General features: G+C 46.4%; 1 protein-coding gene across 3 annotated transcripts in view; it reads left to right on the forward strand.

The window, feature by feature from the left end:
* The window catches only part of RIC1 (RIC1 homolog, RAB6A GEF complex partner 1), a 117,297-nt gene that overhangs the window by 92,861 nt on the left and 8,717 nt on the right, over positions 1–15,719 (forward strand). For all 3 annotated transcript variants that reach the window (XM_038769488.1, XM_038769489.1, XM_038769490.1), the window contains exons 18-21: positions 4,435–4,551; positions 6,336–7,064; positions 13,666–13,824; positions 13,929–14,065. In XM_038769488.1, the coding sequence (XP_038625416.1) occupies positions 4,435–4,551; positions 6,336–7,064; positions 13,666–13,824; positions 13,929–14,065 (1,142 nt within the window). The remainder of the gene's footprint in view (positions 1–4,434; positions 4,552–6,335; positions 7,065–13,665; positions 13,825–13,928; positions 14,066–15,719) is intronic.

The following is a 15,719-nucleotide window of genomic DNA, read 5'->3' on the forward strand; positions in this document are numbered from 1 at the left end:
CTCAGGAGGCTCACAGTCCAAGAATAATGAAGAGGGACAGGTGATGAACACATAAGGAAAAAATAATACAGTAAGACACAAAATCACCGTGGCTCAGTGGAAAGAGCCCGGGCTTTGGAGTCAGAGGTCATGGGTTCAAATCCCGGCTCTGTCAATTGTCAGCTGTGTGACTTTGGGCAAGTCACTTTACTTCTCTGGGCCTCAGTTCCCTCGTCTGTAAAATGGGGATGAAGACTGTGAGCCACCGTGGGACAACCTGATCACCTTGTAACTTCCCCAGCGCTTAGAACAGTGCTTTGCACATATTAAGTGCTTAATAAATGCCATTATTATTATTATTATTAATATAAATAATTTATAATACAGCTCATCATCATCGTCAATGGTATTTATTGAGGGCTTATTATGTGCAGAGCCCTGTTTCAGGAAGATGGTTTGGGCAGCAGCAGGTAGTAATAATAATAATAATGATGGCATTTATTAAGTGCTTACTATGTGCAAAGCACTGTTCTAAATGCTGGGGAGGTTACAAGGTGATCAGTTTGTCCACGCAGGGCTCACAGTCTTTATCCCCATTTTGCAGATGAGGTAACTGGGGCCCAGAGAAGTTAAGTGACTTGCCCAAAGCCACACAGCTGACAAGTGGCGAAGCCGGGATTTGAACCTATGACCTCTGACTCCCAAGCCCGTGCTCTTTCCACTGAGCCATGCTGCTTCTAGTATAGATTGGACAGGGGAGTGAGCCTGTTGGCAGGGAGGTCTAGCCATGGTTAGACCAGAGCTTGTATTGGGAAGTATCAGTTTGGGTGGAGAAGAAGCAGGGGATCTGGGAGATAGACTGGAAGCTCGTTGTGGGCAGAGAACACGTCCGCCAACTCTGTTGTATTCTCCTAAGCGCATAAATACCATTGATGATGATGATGATGTTGCTCACTTTACCAGTACAGGACTCCCATGCGGCCCAAAAGTCACTCCACATCCATCGGTCTCCCCTCCTCACTCAGCTGGTGGGCATTCCCCTGCACACGGGAAATCTTGTGGGAGCACAAAAGAGCCCTGGTTTGTTCGGGAGCTCTCTGAGCACCCAGAGGGACTTCTCGGTGTCAATACTGAGGAAAAATAAACGATTAAAAATGGAAGCCACGGGGAACATTGAAAATGAAATTCGGCTTGCTCTGGCTCTTGTCAGCAAGAGGTTTTAGAATGCAAAATTATGGGGAGGATAAGCCAACGGATTCGGTTGAGTCATCTTTTCCATTCCTAATGTTGGCACCCAATCCATGCTTGCTCACATATCCATTCTGATCAGTTTTTTTACTCGCAAAAGGGGCGTACAGTAGCTTCCTCTTAAACATTGCAGAAGCTATCATGTCATTTGAGGACTGCAGTAGTAATGATCTGCTTCTCCACGAGTCCATGGTTACAGGCAGTTTTTACTTTCAGTTTGAATGCATCGCATTCTATTTTCAGAAGGTCAGCTGTCTCTCTGGGTTTTGAGATCTTTTGTCATCTGATTTTGTAACACTGCTCCCTGACATCCTGGTCTTTGGAATTTCTGACAAATAACGTTAAGGAATTTTAAAAGGCCAGCACAAAATTGAGGAATCCTAAAATACAGTACCATTTTCCTTTCATTCATTCTTTCAGTCGTACTTATTGAGCACTTACTGTGTGCAGAGCACTGTATTAAGTGCTTGGGAAGTACAAGTTGGCAACGTATAAAGACGGTTCCTACCCAACAACGGGCTCACAGTCTACAGTCAAGTTAATAGCACTCGTTTACAGCAAGTTCATTAATCTCTGGGCATAGTCCAAGATTCAAATAAAAATGAAACTACTTGAAAGCTATTCTAGACTCCTGCTACTCTCTAAAACCCTCCACTATTTTCTCAAAATTGCACCCGTAGAAGAAATGCTTTTTTGCTGGAACAAATCAGTCTAGCATGGAGATTGGGACTGAGCATATCAGGTATGCTCCATTCTCTCTAAACCATGGGCTTTTAGTGCGCGCTTTGGTTGGCACACTGTTACGAATACGGGGACGTTCTTCCGAGGAGGTACATCCGGGTAGATTGAGTGCAGTGTTGGTCATGCCCAGGTGCACAGAGCTCGCCAAGAGCACATGTACTAGAACGCAAGTTTTTCTTAACACCAGGTCCGTCGGGAATGTGACCCTCCCATTACTGGAAAACTGAGGGTATTAGCGTTGGGCAAATGAGCCTTCACCCTCCAGTTTGCAGTATGAGGCTTAGACCACAGCAAATGGGGACGAGCCGAATCTTATCAGCCTCATGTCCCACATGTATTCCAAGTTAAAATGAGAGCCACTTCTCAGAGAGCAGGTGCTAGAAGATTAACGTTTGACCAAGAGCTGACTTGCCCAGATATTTTGGAAAAGTGGGCTGATGTTAAGCATTTCATCAATTGAGAGTTCCATCTCTGTACTAAAGAACGAAATGTCTACTGCTAATGCTAAATGAGGGAGGAATGCATTTCACCGATCAATCAGTGATATTTCTTGAGGGCTTACTCTGTGCAGAGCACTGGACTAAGCTCTTGGGAAAATACAGTGCTGCTGCTAGACAGTCCCTACCCTCAAGGATCTTACAAACTAATGGGGAAAACAGATATTAAAATACATTATAGGTAATGGAAGCAACTGAGTAGAAGGATACATACATAAGTGATGTGGGGTATGTATCCAAGTGCTTTGTGCTTAGTATCCACCGTGCTTTGAACATTGTTGTGATCTTTATTCATTAAGAACACGTAATGCATATCATCCCAAAGTCTGAAGGTGGGATAGTATGCTGACCGGAGCACGTGTACCCACACATAAAATATGAAGTGATTTTAAAAACACTAGAGTGGCTCAAAAGTGTAATAGGGCAGGACTGGCCCCATTGGAGTGGGATCCATCACCCATGGGTGCAAAATTCCCAATTTAGAGGTGCAAGCATCTGGAGCAGTTCGTGAGCTATTTTAACTAAGGTAAATCAGAATTCCCGGGAATTCATGAGATGGTAGTGTGTGTGTTTCACTCCTGAAGTACAAGTGTTTTTCCTTGTTTTCAATGAATGTCAAAGTTACATTTACATATGCTTTTCGTCCTGAGGATCATCTTTCAAAAGGCACCATTCAAAAGTGTATATTTGAACATGGTGCCCTTGAAGAAAATGCACTTGATTCTTAGATAGTTAAAATCATTCTTACCCGTGTGTGCATCTTCAAAGCCTCCCAGCTTGGCAACTCAATCAATGCCTCTGGAAAACAACCTGTGTGAAGCAGGAAGACTTCATTCAGAAGCTTGGTTTCTAGACCCAAGGTTTTCTAACGAGAGACTGGAGTCAAAGCATGGAAATAAGCACGTGACTGAATGCCTAAAGGAAATCCAGGTGGTTCTGTTGGAAATCAGCCAGCTGGGCTTCAGAAATGGCCATACGCCACCTCTCTTCCTGTTTACTTTCGGTTTGCTTTGTGAATGCGCTCAACTGGTTGTCTGCTACAAGCAGGTGTTCATTTTCTCCTAGCTGAATGGTTTTGGAGATTAGAAGCCCACCCTAAGTGGGTAGATGTGGTTGAAATCACTGCTGATGTAAAGGGTTGACTGGAATCTTCATGGGACTATGAGTCCTTAAAAACTATCTGTAAGGTTGCCTCGGGCCTTAGATTGCATACCTTCCTTACCCCTCAAAGGGACTGTTTGCATTTTTATTACTGCCGGAAAGGCATAGCTGCTTCTCAGTGATCTGGCCTTTGCTCTTGAGCAGGCAGCTCATGGCGCTTTACTGAGTTCAGACCAAACCAATTTTCCCACCATGACCATCCCATAAAGCGGCTGACTTGCTTTTGAGTTAGGAGGAGGAGTTTTCTTCCCGTGGAAGTTTATTTTCTTTGATGCATCAGAGCCTTGAATACCCACTGGTACAAGTGAATTTCCCAAAATAAATTCAGAAAATAGAATCGGTCAGTAGTATTTCTAGAGAGCCTAGCAAACCAAGTGCATGTACCAATCCCTGCCCTCAAGAACTTTACAGTCAAGTAAAAAAAGAGGGTGAAAACCAGATATGTAGTTGATTGAGAAGCAGCATGGCATAGTGAATAGAGCATAGGTTTGGGAGTCAGAAGGACCTGGGTTCTAAACCCAGCTCTGCCACTTGTCTGCTGTGTGACCTTGGGGAAGTCACTTCTCTGGGCCTCAGTTACCCCATCTGTAAAATGGGAATTAAGACTATGAGCCCCATGTGGGACAGGGACTGTGTCCAACCTGATTAGCTTGTATCTACCCTAGTGCTTATTACAGTGCCTGGCACATAGTAAGCGTTTAACAAATACCATAAAAAAGTGCTTAAGTGACCTGACATATTGACTATGTAAGTCATAAACTGAATTGGTTGGATATCTACAAATCCCACACATGTTTATTTCTTCTAGGCCTGTGACGCCGAAAGCATTATGCTAAATCTGGCAGGACAGCTCATCATGGTGCAAAGAGATAGGTCTGGCCCTCAGATCCGGGAGAAGGACAGCAATCCAAATCGAAGGAAGCTTGTAAGTAAATGCCCATGGGATGGAACTGTTGTTTTCGGTCACCTAAAATCCCCTAGAACGTTGTACGGTAATTCTGTCGTATTGTACTCTCCCAAGCGCTGAGTACAGTTCTCTGCACATAGTAATCCCTCAATAAATGCCATCGATTGATCAATGAACCTAAAACGAACAGGCGATTGGAAGGGCTAGGGGATCCAAGCGGGCACTGGCCTCATTGGGTGTTACTGTTCCAAGAGGTGGTGGATTTGGGGCCCGAGGCTGGAATGCCACCCTGTTGCAATTATGCCTGGCATGCTCAGTGCCTTGCTGCTTGGTTGTCTCCAAATAATTTGCTAAGCAAGCAGGAGTGGCCAAAGGATCTAACCGACCCGGCCATGTATCTGGGAAGTGGCCCCGTAATAATTGATATCAGTGCTTAGAACAGTGCTTGGCATGTAGTAAGCGCTTAACAAATGCCATTATTATTATTAATAACTGTGGTGTTAAGCACTTACTGTATGCCAAGCACCGTACTAAGCACTGGGAGTAGGTAGTCAAGTGTCACGTGGGACTCAGAGGCTAAGTAGGAGGGAGAACAGGTATCGAATCCCCATTATTGCAGATGAAGCAATGGAGGCCAAGAGAAGTTGTGACTTGCCCAGGGTCCCACAGTAGGCAGGGGCAGAGCCGGGATTAGAACGCAGGGTTTCCAACTCCGAGGCCCGTGCTTTCTCCACCAGGCCACCGCTAGCGGGAGGTAGCCGTTTCCGACGGTCACATTCTCCACAGAGTGGACTGCCTATGGGGAAGGGAGCAAGCCGAAATCCCGGGCCAGTTCAACCCGCCAGAGGTGCGGACCCAAAGCCTGGGTGCCAGTTCCTGAGGCCGCTAGGACTTGTGGCCCCATGATCCCCCGGGGGACTTCTGCTAAACGCACAAGGCATTGCAGCGCTGCCATTTGGGCCGAGAGATAATAATAATAATAATAATTATGGTATTTGGTAAGTGCTTACTATGTGCTAAGCACTGTTCTGAGCATTGTGGTAGATATACGGTAAGCAGGTTGTCCCACGTGGGGCTCACAGTCTTAATCCCCATTTTCCAGATGAGGTAACTGAGACACCGAAGTCAAGTGACTTGCCCAACATCACACAGCAGACAAGTGGCAGAGTTGGAATTAGAACCCATGACCTCCGACTCCCAAGCCCGGGCTCTTTCCACTGAGCCACACTGGCCGCTCCACCCCTGTCTGAAGCTAACCCAGAGCTGGCAAGGCGTCAGCACCGCCCCCGGGCTGACCTGACCTATGCAGGACCTCAGCTAGGAACACACGGTTCTCAGTTCAGTCCTCAGTCAGAGCTATTCAAGCAATAGTATTTGATCCCGGTTCCATCTGGAGAAGTTTCAGCTGGCAGGAAGAGTAAGTGGCCAACTCTCTGGAGAGGGGAGTTAAGCATCTTCGGGTTTCAGAGAAACTCCTTTTAAGCATTTTTCTGGCTCTGTGAAAATTGCAACGAAGCAGCATTCGGGAGGAGCAGAGCAAGTTATTTTTGCAGTGGAACTCCAGCAGGGAGTCTAAGATCAGTTGAAACACTGGAACTCTGGAGATTATATCACCCGTTTCGAAAAGGGGGCGGCACCTTGCCACCTGGCGCCCCCGACCGAGGCACTGAATGCTACCAGCTCGTCGCCTCCTGTGGGTAGTTACCGGGCTCAGTTGGGAAAGAAACAGAAGCGGGATCCGGGGAGCGTCGTTGAGGGAAAATTCCATTTTTTTCCATGCATTCTTCTTTTTCCTTCCTCAGCTTCCGTTCTGTGCTCCTGTAGTGCTCGCCCAGAGTGTGGAAAATGTCTGGACCACCTGCCGGGCCAACAAACAGAAACGCCACCTGCTGGAGGCCCTGTGGCTCAGCTGTGGCGGGGCGGGAATGAAAGTCTGGCTCCCTCTGTTTCCCAGGGACTACCGCAAACCGCATTCCTTCCTGTCAAGACGGATCATGCTGCCTTTCCACATCAACATTTACCCCTTGGCCGTCCTGTTTGAGGATGCCTTGGTCCTGGGTGCTGTCAATGACACTCTGCTTTACGACTGTTTGTACACTCACAGCAGTGCTAGGGAACACTTGGAGGTCCTCTTCCCTTTCTGTGTCGTAGAGAGGACCTCCCAGATCTACCTCCATCACATTCTCCGCCAGCTTTTGGTCAGGAACCTGGGCGAGCAAGCCCTGCTCTTGGCCCACTCCTGTGCCGCATTACCGTACTTCCCTCACGTGCTGGAGCTGATGCTCCACGAAGTGCTGGAAGAAGAAGCTACCTCGCGGGAGCCCATTCCCGACCCTCTGCTTCCCACCGTGGCCAAGTTCATCACCGAGTTCCCCCTCTTCTTGCAGACGGTTGTCCACTGTGCCAGGAAGACTGAGTACGCCCTGTGGAATTATCTTTTTGCCGCTGTAGGGAACCCCAAGGATTTGTTTGAGGAGTGCCTGATGGCCCAGGATTTGGACACAGCTGCCTCGTACCTTATCATCTTGCAGGTACCTCTTGTATTCCGTGGGTTTCGGGTTGGGGGGGGGACCGACCGGTAGAACTCGGAGCAAGAGGTGGCTGGGGACGGACGTCCCCTCTATAAGGACCGGCCAAATCCTAGGACCAGAGGGGACCTGCTCCCCGAATGCCCGACCCCCCGGTTGGATGTTGGAGACGTGTGGTTGGAAGCGGCTCCGAGGAAACTGTTGGAGCCTGGGCACTCGAGGTATTTGGTGATGAACTGAAATGCCCCTCTCCGTTGTGGGACTTCCCGTGAATGGGCTGGCCAGGTAGGGTGTGGAATTGTTCAATTATCGCCGAGTCCTTTTAGGTTATTTCTGAGTCCGTTTCTTTTTAGAACGAAAGCGAAACCCAAAGGGGTATGCGGACCATTCGGCCATTTTTACCAGCCCGGCCGGTAGAGCCTTAAGTGGACCGTGTTTCTGGGCCCCAGTTCAGGAGTCCCCAGGTGGGACAGGGACTGGGTCTGACCTGATCCTCTTGTGTCTACCCCAGCACTTAGCACAGTGCTTGGCACACAGCGTGCTTAACAAATGCCACAATTATTGCTATTATTTTTAGACAGAGTCCCAGGAATATAGTCCCATATCTGACCTGAAGCCCAGTTGGATCCAGCAGAGAACAGTGGGCTGAGAACAGTGGCAGTTTGGGGGTTCCAGCCCTTTCATCTGACTAGCTGACCCAGTAAGGGCTTTCAGCCAGGGTTATGAGGAGAGATTTGGGGTGTTGGGGGGAGAGAGGCTGCCACTACGGGCCAGAGGAGGAGGTGGCAGTGGCTGTCAGCCTCCACTTTGGCAACCACAGCGATAGTAGCTGCAGCTGCTGCTGAGGCTTGAATGGCCCCTATTAGGACTACACTTAAAGCGAAGTTTCCAGCAAGCTGGACCTCTGTGCTTTTGACCGTGCCAGAGACTCCCCCTCATTCACTGCCCCAGCAAGGGCCAGTAGAGGCCTGGGGGCTGCTGGGATCTCCCCAGGTGGTGGTGGTGATGGTTGGTGGCACTGGCCCCAGGTGATCCGGCCCGCTGTGGATCAGATTGCCACTTCTGCCACTGGGCTCTGGGGAGGGATGGCCGCTGCCTTGACATCTTGCGGGAACGGTTGTGATCTGGGTTGTGTCTCTGCCCGGATCACTGAGCCAAAGTGATGACAAAAATGGTGGGGGAATTGGAGGTTGATCCATTTCTTTTTGTTTCCCCTTTCCCCTCGCCCTTGCTCTTCCTTCTCAGTCAGTCTGTCAATCGTATTTATTGAGCACTTATTGTGGGCAAAGCACTCTACTAAGAGCTTGGGAGAATACAATATAACAGGCACATTCCCTGCCCATAATGAGCTTACAGCCTTACAGCTCACGCCTGTCCACCTTCTCCTCTCCCCTCTCCCCACCGTTTTTCTTTTCATTCATTCATTGTCGTATTTTTTGAGTGCTCTCTGTGTGCAGAGCACTGTACCAAGCCCTTGGGAGAGTACAAAACAACAATAAACGGTGACATTCCCTGCCCCCAGCAAGCTTACAGTCTGGGGCGGGGGGCGGGGGGGTGGCGGGGAGACAGACATCTAATACAAATAAATAAAATTACAGATATGTACGTAAGTGCTTTGGGTCTGGGAGGGGAGAAGAGCAAAGGGAGCAAGTCAGGGCCATTCAGAAGGGAGTGGGAGATGAGGGAAAGTGGGGCTTATAGTCTGGGAAGGCCTCTTGGAGGAGATATGTCTTCAGTAAGGCTTTGATGATGATGATGGCATTTGTTAAGTGCTTACTATGTGCCAAGCACTGGAAGCAGGGGAGAGTAGTCGGATTTTAGGAGGGTGGGGGTTCCAGACCTGAGGCAGGATGTGGGCTAGGGGTCGGCGGCGAGACAGGAGAGTCGGAGGCACAGTGAGGAGGTTAGCACTGCCGCAGCCACTGCCTTGGTCACTGCCGCCCAAAGCCCTCTGGGCCTTCCCTTCTACTACCCACGATGCCAGATTTCTGGTCAGGGATGGGGGCCAAGCAGAACCATACAGGCAAGGAGCAGCAGGCTGAAGATGATGAGCTTGGGTTGGGGGTGCACACCCTGATTCCAGCAAAAAAGCGGGGACTCTCTGCCTGTGCTTTTTCTCATACATAATAATAATAATGATGATGGCATTTGCTAAGCGCTTACTATGTGCCAAGCACTGTTCTAAGAGCTGGGGGGGGGGGGGAGGGGATACATGGTGATCAGGTTGTCCCACGGGGGGCTCACAGTCTTAATCCCCATTTTACAGATGAGGTAACTGAGGCCCAGAGAAGTTAAGTGACTTGCCCAAAGTCACAACTGACAAGTGGCCGAGATGGGATTAGAACCCGTGACCTCTGGCTCCCAAGCCCGGGCTATGGTGGTGTACTCGTTAAGGATGGTAGGAGCCGCTGCCTCAACCCCTGCTCTGCCCGCTTCTCCCTGCTATCCTAAGCAGGCCTGAGAAAATGGCCTCTATCAGCAACTAGCATTGGGTTTGGACCGACAGAGCTGAAACTCCACCAGGTGGCAGTGGGTTTGGGGGTTTTGTCTTTTTTTTCCTTAAAGTTGCTAGTGGTTCTGTTGAGCTTTCTGTGGTGAAATGTCGAGGGTCCCAAGTATAGCGAAATGAATCATAACCCATGAGTCACGGGCATGATTTCTCTGATATGCCGTAGTAGGATTTGACTCCCTGAAAAACATCCCTGAGATTCATCAGCTGTTCAGCAGTGTTGTGTTTGTTTTAAAGAAACATTAGATTTTGAATCCCTAGGACTAGGTCTTATTTTTAAAAAAGGCAAAGCATTGCAATTAAAATCTGGTTTAACAGGCAGTCCCAGAGTCCGTCGTCCGCACCTATGAGCCTGCAGGACCTACAGCAGTTTGTGTCGAGTGGTGCCGAATTCCTAAGGGCTGCTGCAGTCTGACTGCAGAAAGAGGCCAGAGGAGTTCAGTAGACTTTGGGTCAGCTCAGAAGTGGAGAGTCAATGGCACTTTCTCCAGAAAATCTGTATGTGGGGTGGTAGGGTTGGGCAGAAGGTGAGGTGTGAGAGTTGAAATAGGTATGCTGGAAAAAAACCCCAAAGAAATTAAACTCTGGCCCCACATTGGAAGTTTGAGGTCTGGGCTTGTGAGAGAGGAGATTGGGAGAAGGGAGTGTCAAGCAGGTCTGCAATTCACTTTCTTGCTCCTTGCTCTGGTAAAGGGTATTTGGTGGCAGCCAGAGGCTCCCTAGGGATCGTGGAGCAGGAGAGGAGAAGGCACACAGTTGAAACCGGTAGTCACCTCCTATCCCCTTAGGGCTTTTGCAGCTCATTAGTGTCAATTTTCTCAAGTGAGAGTTAGCTAAATTGAGAATAGAAACAGATTTTAGAACTGTAACCTGCCGAGTTTATTGTATTGAAAAATACCTGTCTATGATGGTTATCATTAATATTATTATTATAGTATTGATGATAATAATACTACACTCACTCCCCTGGAGAACTCATTTTCTCCCACCCTTGAACTACTATCTATATGCGGAGGGTGCCCATATCTATCTCTCTCATTTCCTCCTGCCTTCAGGACATCTCGGCTTGGCTGTCTCCCTGACACCTCAAGCTTAACCTGTCCAAAACAAAACCCCTCATCTTCCCACTCAAATCCTGTCCTCCTCCTTGTTTTTCTCATCACTGTAGACAACATCACAATCCTCCTTGTCTCACAAGCCCATTACCAGGGCGTTACCCTTCACTCATGTCTCTCATTCAAGCCACATATTCAGTCTGTCATGAAATCCTGTTGGTTCTACCTGCACTACACTGCTAAAATCCATCCAGACTGCTACCACGCTGATCCTACCACTTGTCCTATCCTGCCTTGACTTGCATCAGCCTCCTCGCTGACCTCCCTGCCTCCTGTCTCTCCCCACTCCAATTCTGTTTTTACGCTGCTGCCCGGATCATTTTTTTAAAAACTGCTGAGTACGTCTCCCTTCTTCTCATAAACCTCCAATGCCTGCCCATCCCCTTCTGCGTCAAACAGAAACACCTCATTGTTGACTAACAGACAGTCAATCAGCTCTCCTCCTCCTACCTTTCCTCGCTGATCTCCCACTGCAACCTACCATGCACACTTCACTTTTTAATGCCCAACTACTCACTATACCACGATCTCATCTCTTGCCGCCATCATCCTCCCTTTGGCAAGGAACTTCCTCCCCCTTCTTATCTGACATTCTCCTCACCTTCAAAGCCTTTCTAAAATCACATCTCCTCCAAGAGGGCTTCCCTGACTAAGCCCTCATTTCCCCTACTTTCTCTCCCCTCTGTGTCACCTGTGCCATCAGTCAGTGGTATTTATTGAAGGCTTATTGAGTGCATAGCGGTAACGGTCCACAAAGAGCTTACAGTCTTCAGGGGGAGGCAGATATTAAAATGAATTGCAGATAGGGGAAACATGTAGATAAGTGCTGTGGGGCTGGGGTGAATATCGAAGTGTTTAAGGGGAACACAGCCAAGTGTGTAGGATTTATACCACTTTGTATTCACTCCACCCTTAACCCCACAGCACTTATGTACATATCCTAACACTGCCATTTCCCCTATCTGCACTTAATTTTAATGTTCGTTTCCCCTTCTACACTGTAAATTCCTTGCGGGCAGAGATCTGTGTCTACCACTTATTATATTTTTCCCAAGCACTTAGTACAGTGCCTGTGCCCTCAGTAAATACCATTGATCGATTGATGATGATAATGGTATTTGCTAAATGCTAGGGTTGAGTCAAGATAATCCTTGCCCCACACTGGGTTCGCATTCCAAGAGGAAGGGAGAACAGATACTTAGTGGAAAGAGCACGGGCTTGGGAGTCAGAGGTCGTGGGTTCTAATCCCAGCCCTGCCACTTATCAGCTGCATGACTTTGGGCAAGTCATTTAACTTCTCTATGCTTCAGTTACCTCATCTGTAAAATGGGGATTAAGACTTCTCATAAACCTTGTATCTACCCCATTGTTTAGAACAGTGCTTGGCACATAGTAAGTGCTTAACAAATACCATTATTATTATTATTATTATTATTATTATTATTATTATTATATATTTATCCCCATTTTACACACAGAGAAGTTATGTGAATTGCCTAAAGTCAATCAGCAGGCCAGTGGCAAAGCCAGGATTAGAGCCCCTGTTCTCATGACTCCTAGATCTGTGCTCTTTCCACTAGAATATACTGTTCAACTACTTAATTGTGTAATCCTGCAGCAGGTTCTGGATTTCTGTCTGACCAGACTATCTTGTATTTACTCCAACACTTATATAGTGCCGGGCACATAGTAAGCACTTCACAAATACCGTGGTATGGTTACTATTATTTGTAATGTAAAAATATTCCATTTTAATATCTAAAATAAGATGGTTTTGAAATTGGGTATTTCAATTCATTTTCTTCAAGAACTTCATGTGAAGGTTAAAAAGTGTAATTTTTCATAGAACAATCATTCTATTCCTGATAATTAAAGTACAAAGTTAAAGGTGAACGTTGGGCCTATTAGAGTCCTTATTTTCGCTCAGATTGGCAAAACACAATCCCAGGTGGAGCTAATTTGTTTTTTCATAGGACTGGAACTGGGTTTTTTGTGTTTTGTTTTTTAAAAAATATGGTATTTGTTAAGCACTTACTATGTGTCAAGCACTGTTCTAAACATTGGGGTAGATGAAAGTTAATTAGGTTGCACACAGACCCTGTCCCACTTGGGGCTCACAGTCTAAGAGGAGGGAAACTAGGTATTTCCCTTCATTCATTCATTCATTCATTCATTCATTCAATCAGAGCATTGTACTAAGCACTTGGAAAGTACAATTCAGCAACAGAGGCAATCCCTACCCAACAACGGGCTCACGGTCTAGAAGTTTCATTCCCTACTGAATGAAACTTTTTTTTTTTTTTTTTACAATAATGCTTTGAACATACCATGAGGGAAGATACACTAAGGGGCAGCATCTCACATTCATCCAAGAGCATTTATATGACTGCAGCTTTAACTTCTGCAAGTATTTGCAGTACAAACTATTCAAAGTCATTTAAAAGATTGTGTTAAAATATGCCCAGCACCTCAATATGACTGTCCTAAGACATGCTGCTTTTGTACTGCTCTCCGTGACTCTTTCCAAAAATTAAATTTAGATTTTTAAATGTCTCAAATATAGTTCTCAGTTGCTAAAACTAAAAAAAATCAATTTTATATATTAAACCTAGGCTATTTGGATTTGTGAACATGTATGTGTGTGTGTTTTCAGACAGGCTTCATTCAAGAGCATGCTTCATTAAGTGGAGGTCAGATTTAAATTGGTTACCTCATAAAATAATAAATTCAAATCATCTAGAAAGAAATTTTCAATGAGGCCTATCATTTGCCAAATGTTAAATTTCTTCCTTCATCGTAACCTTTTGACTATCTGTCCCTCTTCCCTCCTGTAATTATGTAGCTTCTGGGTATGGAATCATAATATGAAAAGGGATATGTTTTCCGACATGAAACAAATTTTGGCCTAGCCTAAATAGATGCAGTGGTATTCAAGTGAGACAATTCCAGATTCCTCTTCAATCTTTTCTGTTGTTTGTAGAATATGGAGGTTCCAGCGGTCAGTAGACAGCATGCCACCCTCCTGTTCAACACAGCTCTGGAACAGGGAAAGTGGGATCTGTGTCGACACATGATTAGGTTTCTGAAAGCCATCGGCTCTGGAGAGTCTGACACCCCTCCATCTACACCTCCAACTCAGGTAAGAAGCAACACTCCAAGCTCTGGGATTATCCATTGAAATTAGATTCTTTTTCTCTGATGATAATATATCTCACCCATTCTTTCTCCCAATGTTCCATGTAGGAACCCAGTTCAAGTGGTGGTTTTGAGTTCTTCAGAAATCGCAGCATTAGTTTATCCCAGTCAGCTGAGAACCTTCCTGCTAGCAAATTCAGTCTTCAAAAAACGCTAAGTATGCCATCTGGCCCTTCTGGAAAAAGGTAAAAGAAATTGGCAAACACAAGGAAACAGTGAATGCTAAAATCCTGACCAGAGTATCTTTTCGGCTCCACCCAGCCATTGAATCCATGTTATTTAATGTATTTTGTCATTTCAGATAATAGTAATAGTATTTATTAGGCTCTTATTGAGTGCCGAGTACTGTGCTAAACGCTGGGAGAGATTACACAAGTGGGAATTAGACACAGTCCCTGTCTTGCAGGGGGGGCTCACAATCTAAAAAATATGATTTGTATGCAACCTTCATTGTCTTTGAAGATATGTTTTGACTCCAACCCCCTAAGAAAATAGCCTACGTAGTAAGCATGCATCCCTCCATCATCTGAGGCTCTAATCTTCCGCTTTCCCCTTATCCCCCATTTTTACCCCTCTACTTCCCAAGGTGATTCATGATACTTGGAGTAATAGCGGATGTAGATCACACGGGATCAAATACAAAGCAAAAATAATCCCCAGACCTCACTTTTAGCCAGCTTCAGCTTCTCTCCCCCCGAACCAGTGCTGCTAATGAACTTCTCTGTTACTTGAGTTTCATACACCCGGGCCTCTCACTGACCACCCTCTCGCGAACCAGCCGGAAGACTTGCATCAGGGAGGAAAAGTAAAAGGAATCAGATAATCCACAAATTCATTCATTCAGTCGTATTTATTGAGCACTTACTGTGTGCAGAGCACTGTACTAAGCACTTGGAAAGTACAATTCAGCAACAGAGACAATCCGGGCACACACCGGGCTTACAGTCTGAGCGCTCACCAAAATAGCTTTATATACATCCCCGGACGGTTCTTTCCCCTTGGTTTTCATTTTCATGGAAGCGGTCCGGGCACCTTGTCTCTTCTCTGGCAGTATTTAAGCTTTACTTGCTTTCGTTTCTCTTCAGGCCAGCACCCGAGATGGCTTCTGACCAAATTTTCCTCCCACCTCTCCAACCCCATTCCCATCCTTGCCCTTTCCCATCTTCTTAGACAGGCTCCGTTTCTTCCGCATTAGAGTCAGATTTCTTTCCTCCTCCACCCAATCTTTGGTCTCAGCTCTACCCTTACTTTCACCTTGCCTGGTTGTCTGTTTCCTGTGATCTTCTTAAATTCTTCACCCACTCACAGTCCCCGTTATCTCCCACGCTGTTCTTTGAAAGAGCTTCCCACTTAGAAGAGGGGGGAAGTGACTTCACTTCAGTACCATTCTGCCTGTGCTTCTCTGTGCCATCCTCCCTTTGGCGGTCCCTCTGGCGAAGGGATTCTTACAGATGGGTATTTTGTCTAAAATTAGCCCACGAGGTACACTGCACCCGGCCATCTGCAGGTCATGTGTTTCAAAGGAGCCTCTAAGAGCATTGTAATGGTCAGAGAACTGTTGTAATGTGCTATCTTTAGTATCTATAAAATTAACTGTTGAGTTCCTGTGAAAATGAAGCCCCTGCAAAATATTGTCTTCATTTTTTAGTTAAACCTTCCTGATCTAAATCAGTTCATCAGGTGGTCTTAAGCCTTCTTTGCCCGACAGAGCAGGCCTCACAGGAGCAAGATGGTGCATTTGTTATTACTTTTAGTGACAGATGTCCCCAGAATTGTCAGCACTGTTTATCTTTGACAGGTTTGTGGAAAGGAATTTTGGCCACTAAGAGCTATAAATAG

The sequence above is a fragment of the Tachyglossus aculeatus genome, chromosome X4 (genome assembly GCF_015852505.1).
Source record: "Tachyglossus aculeatus isolate mTacAcu1 chromosome X4, mTacAcu1.pri, whole genome shotgun sequence".
Lineage (NCBI taxonomy): Eukaryota > Metazoa > Chordata > Mammalia > Monotremata > Tachyglossidae > Tachyglossus > Tachyglossus aculeatus.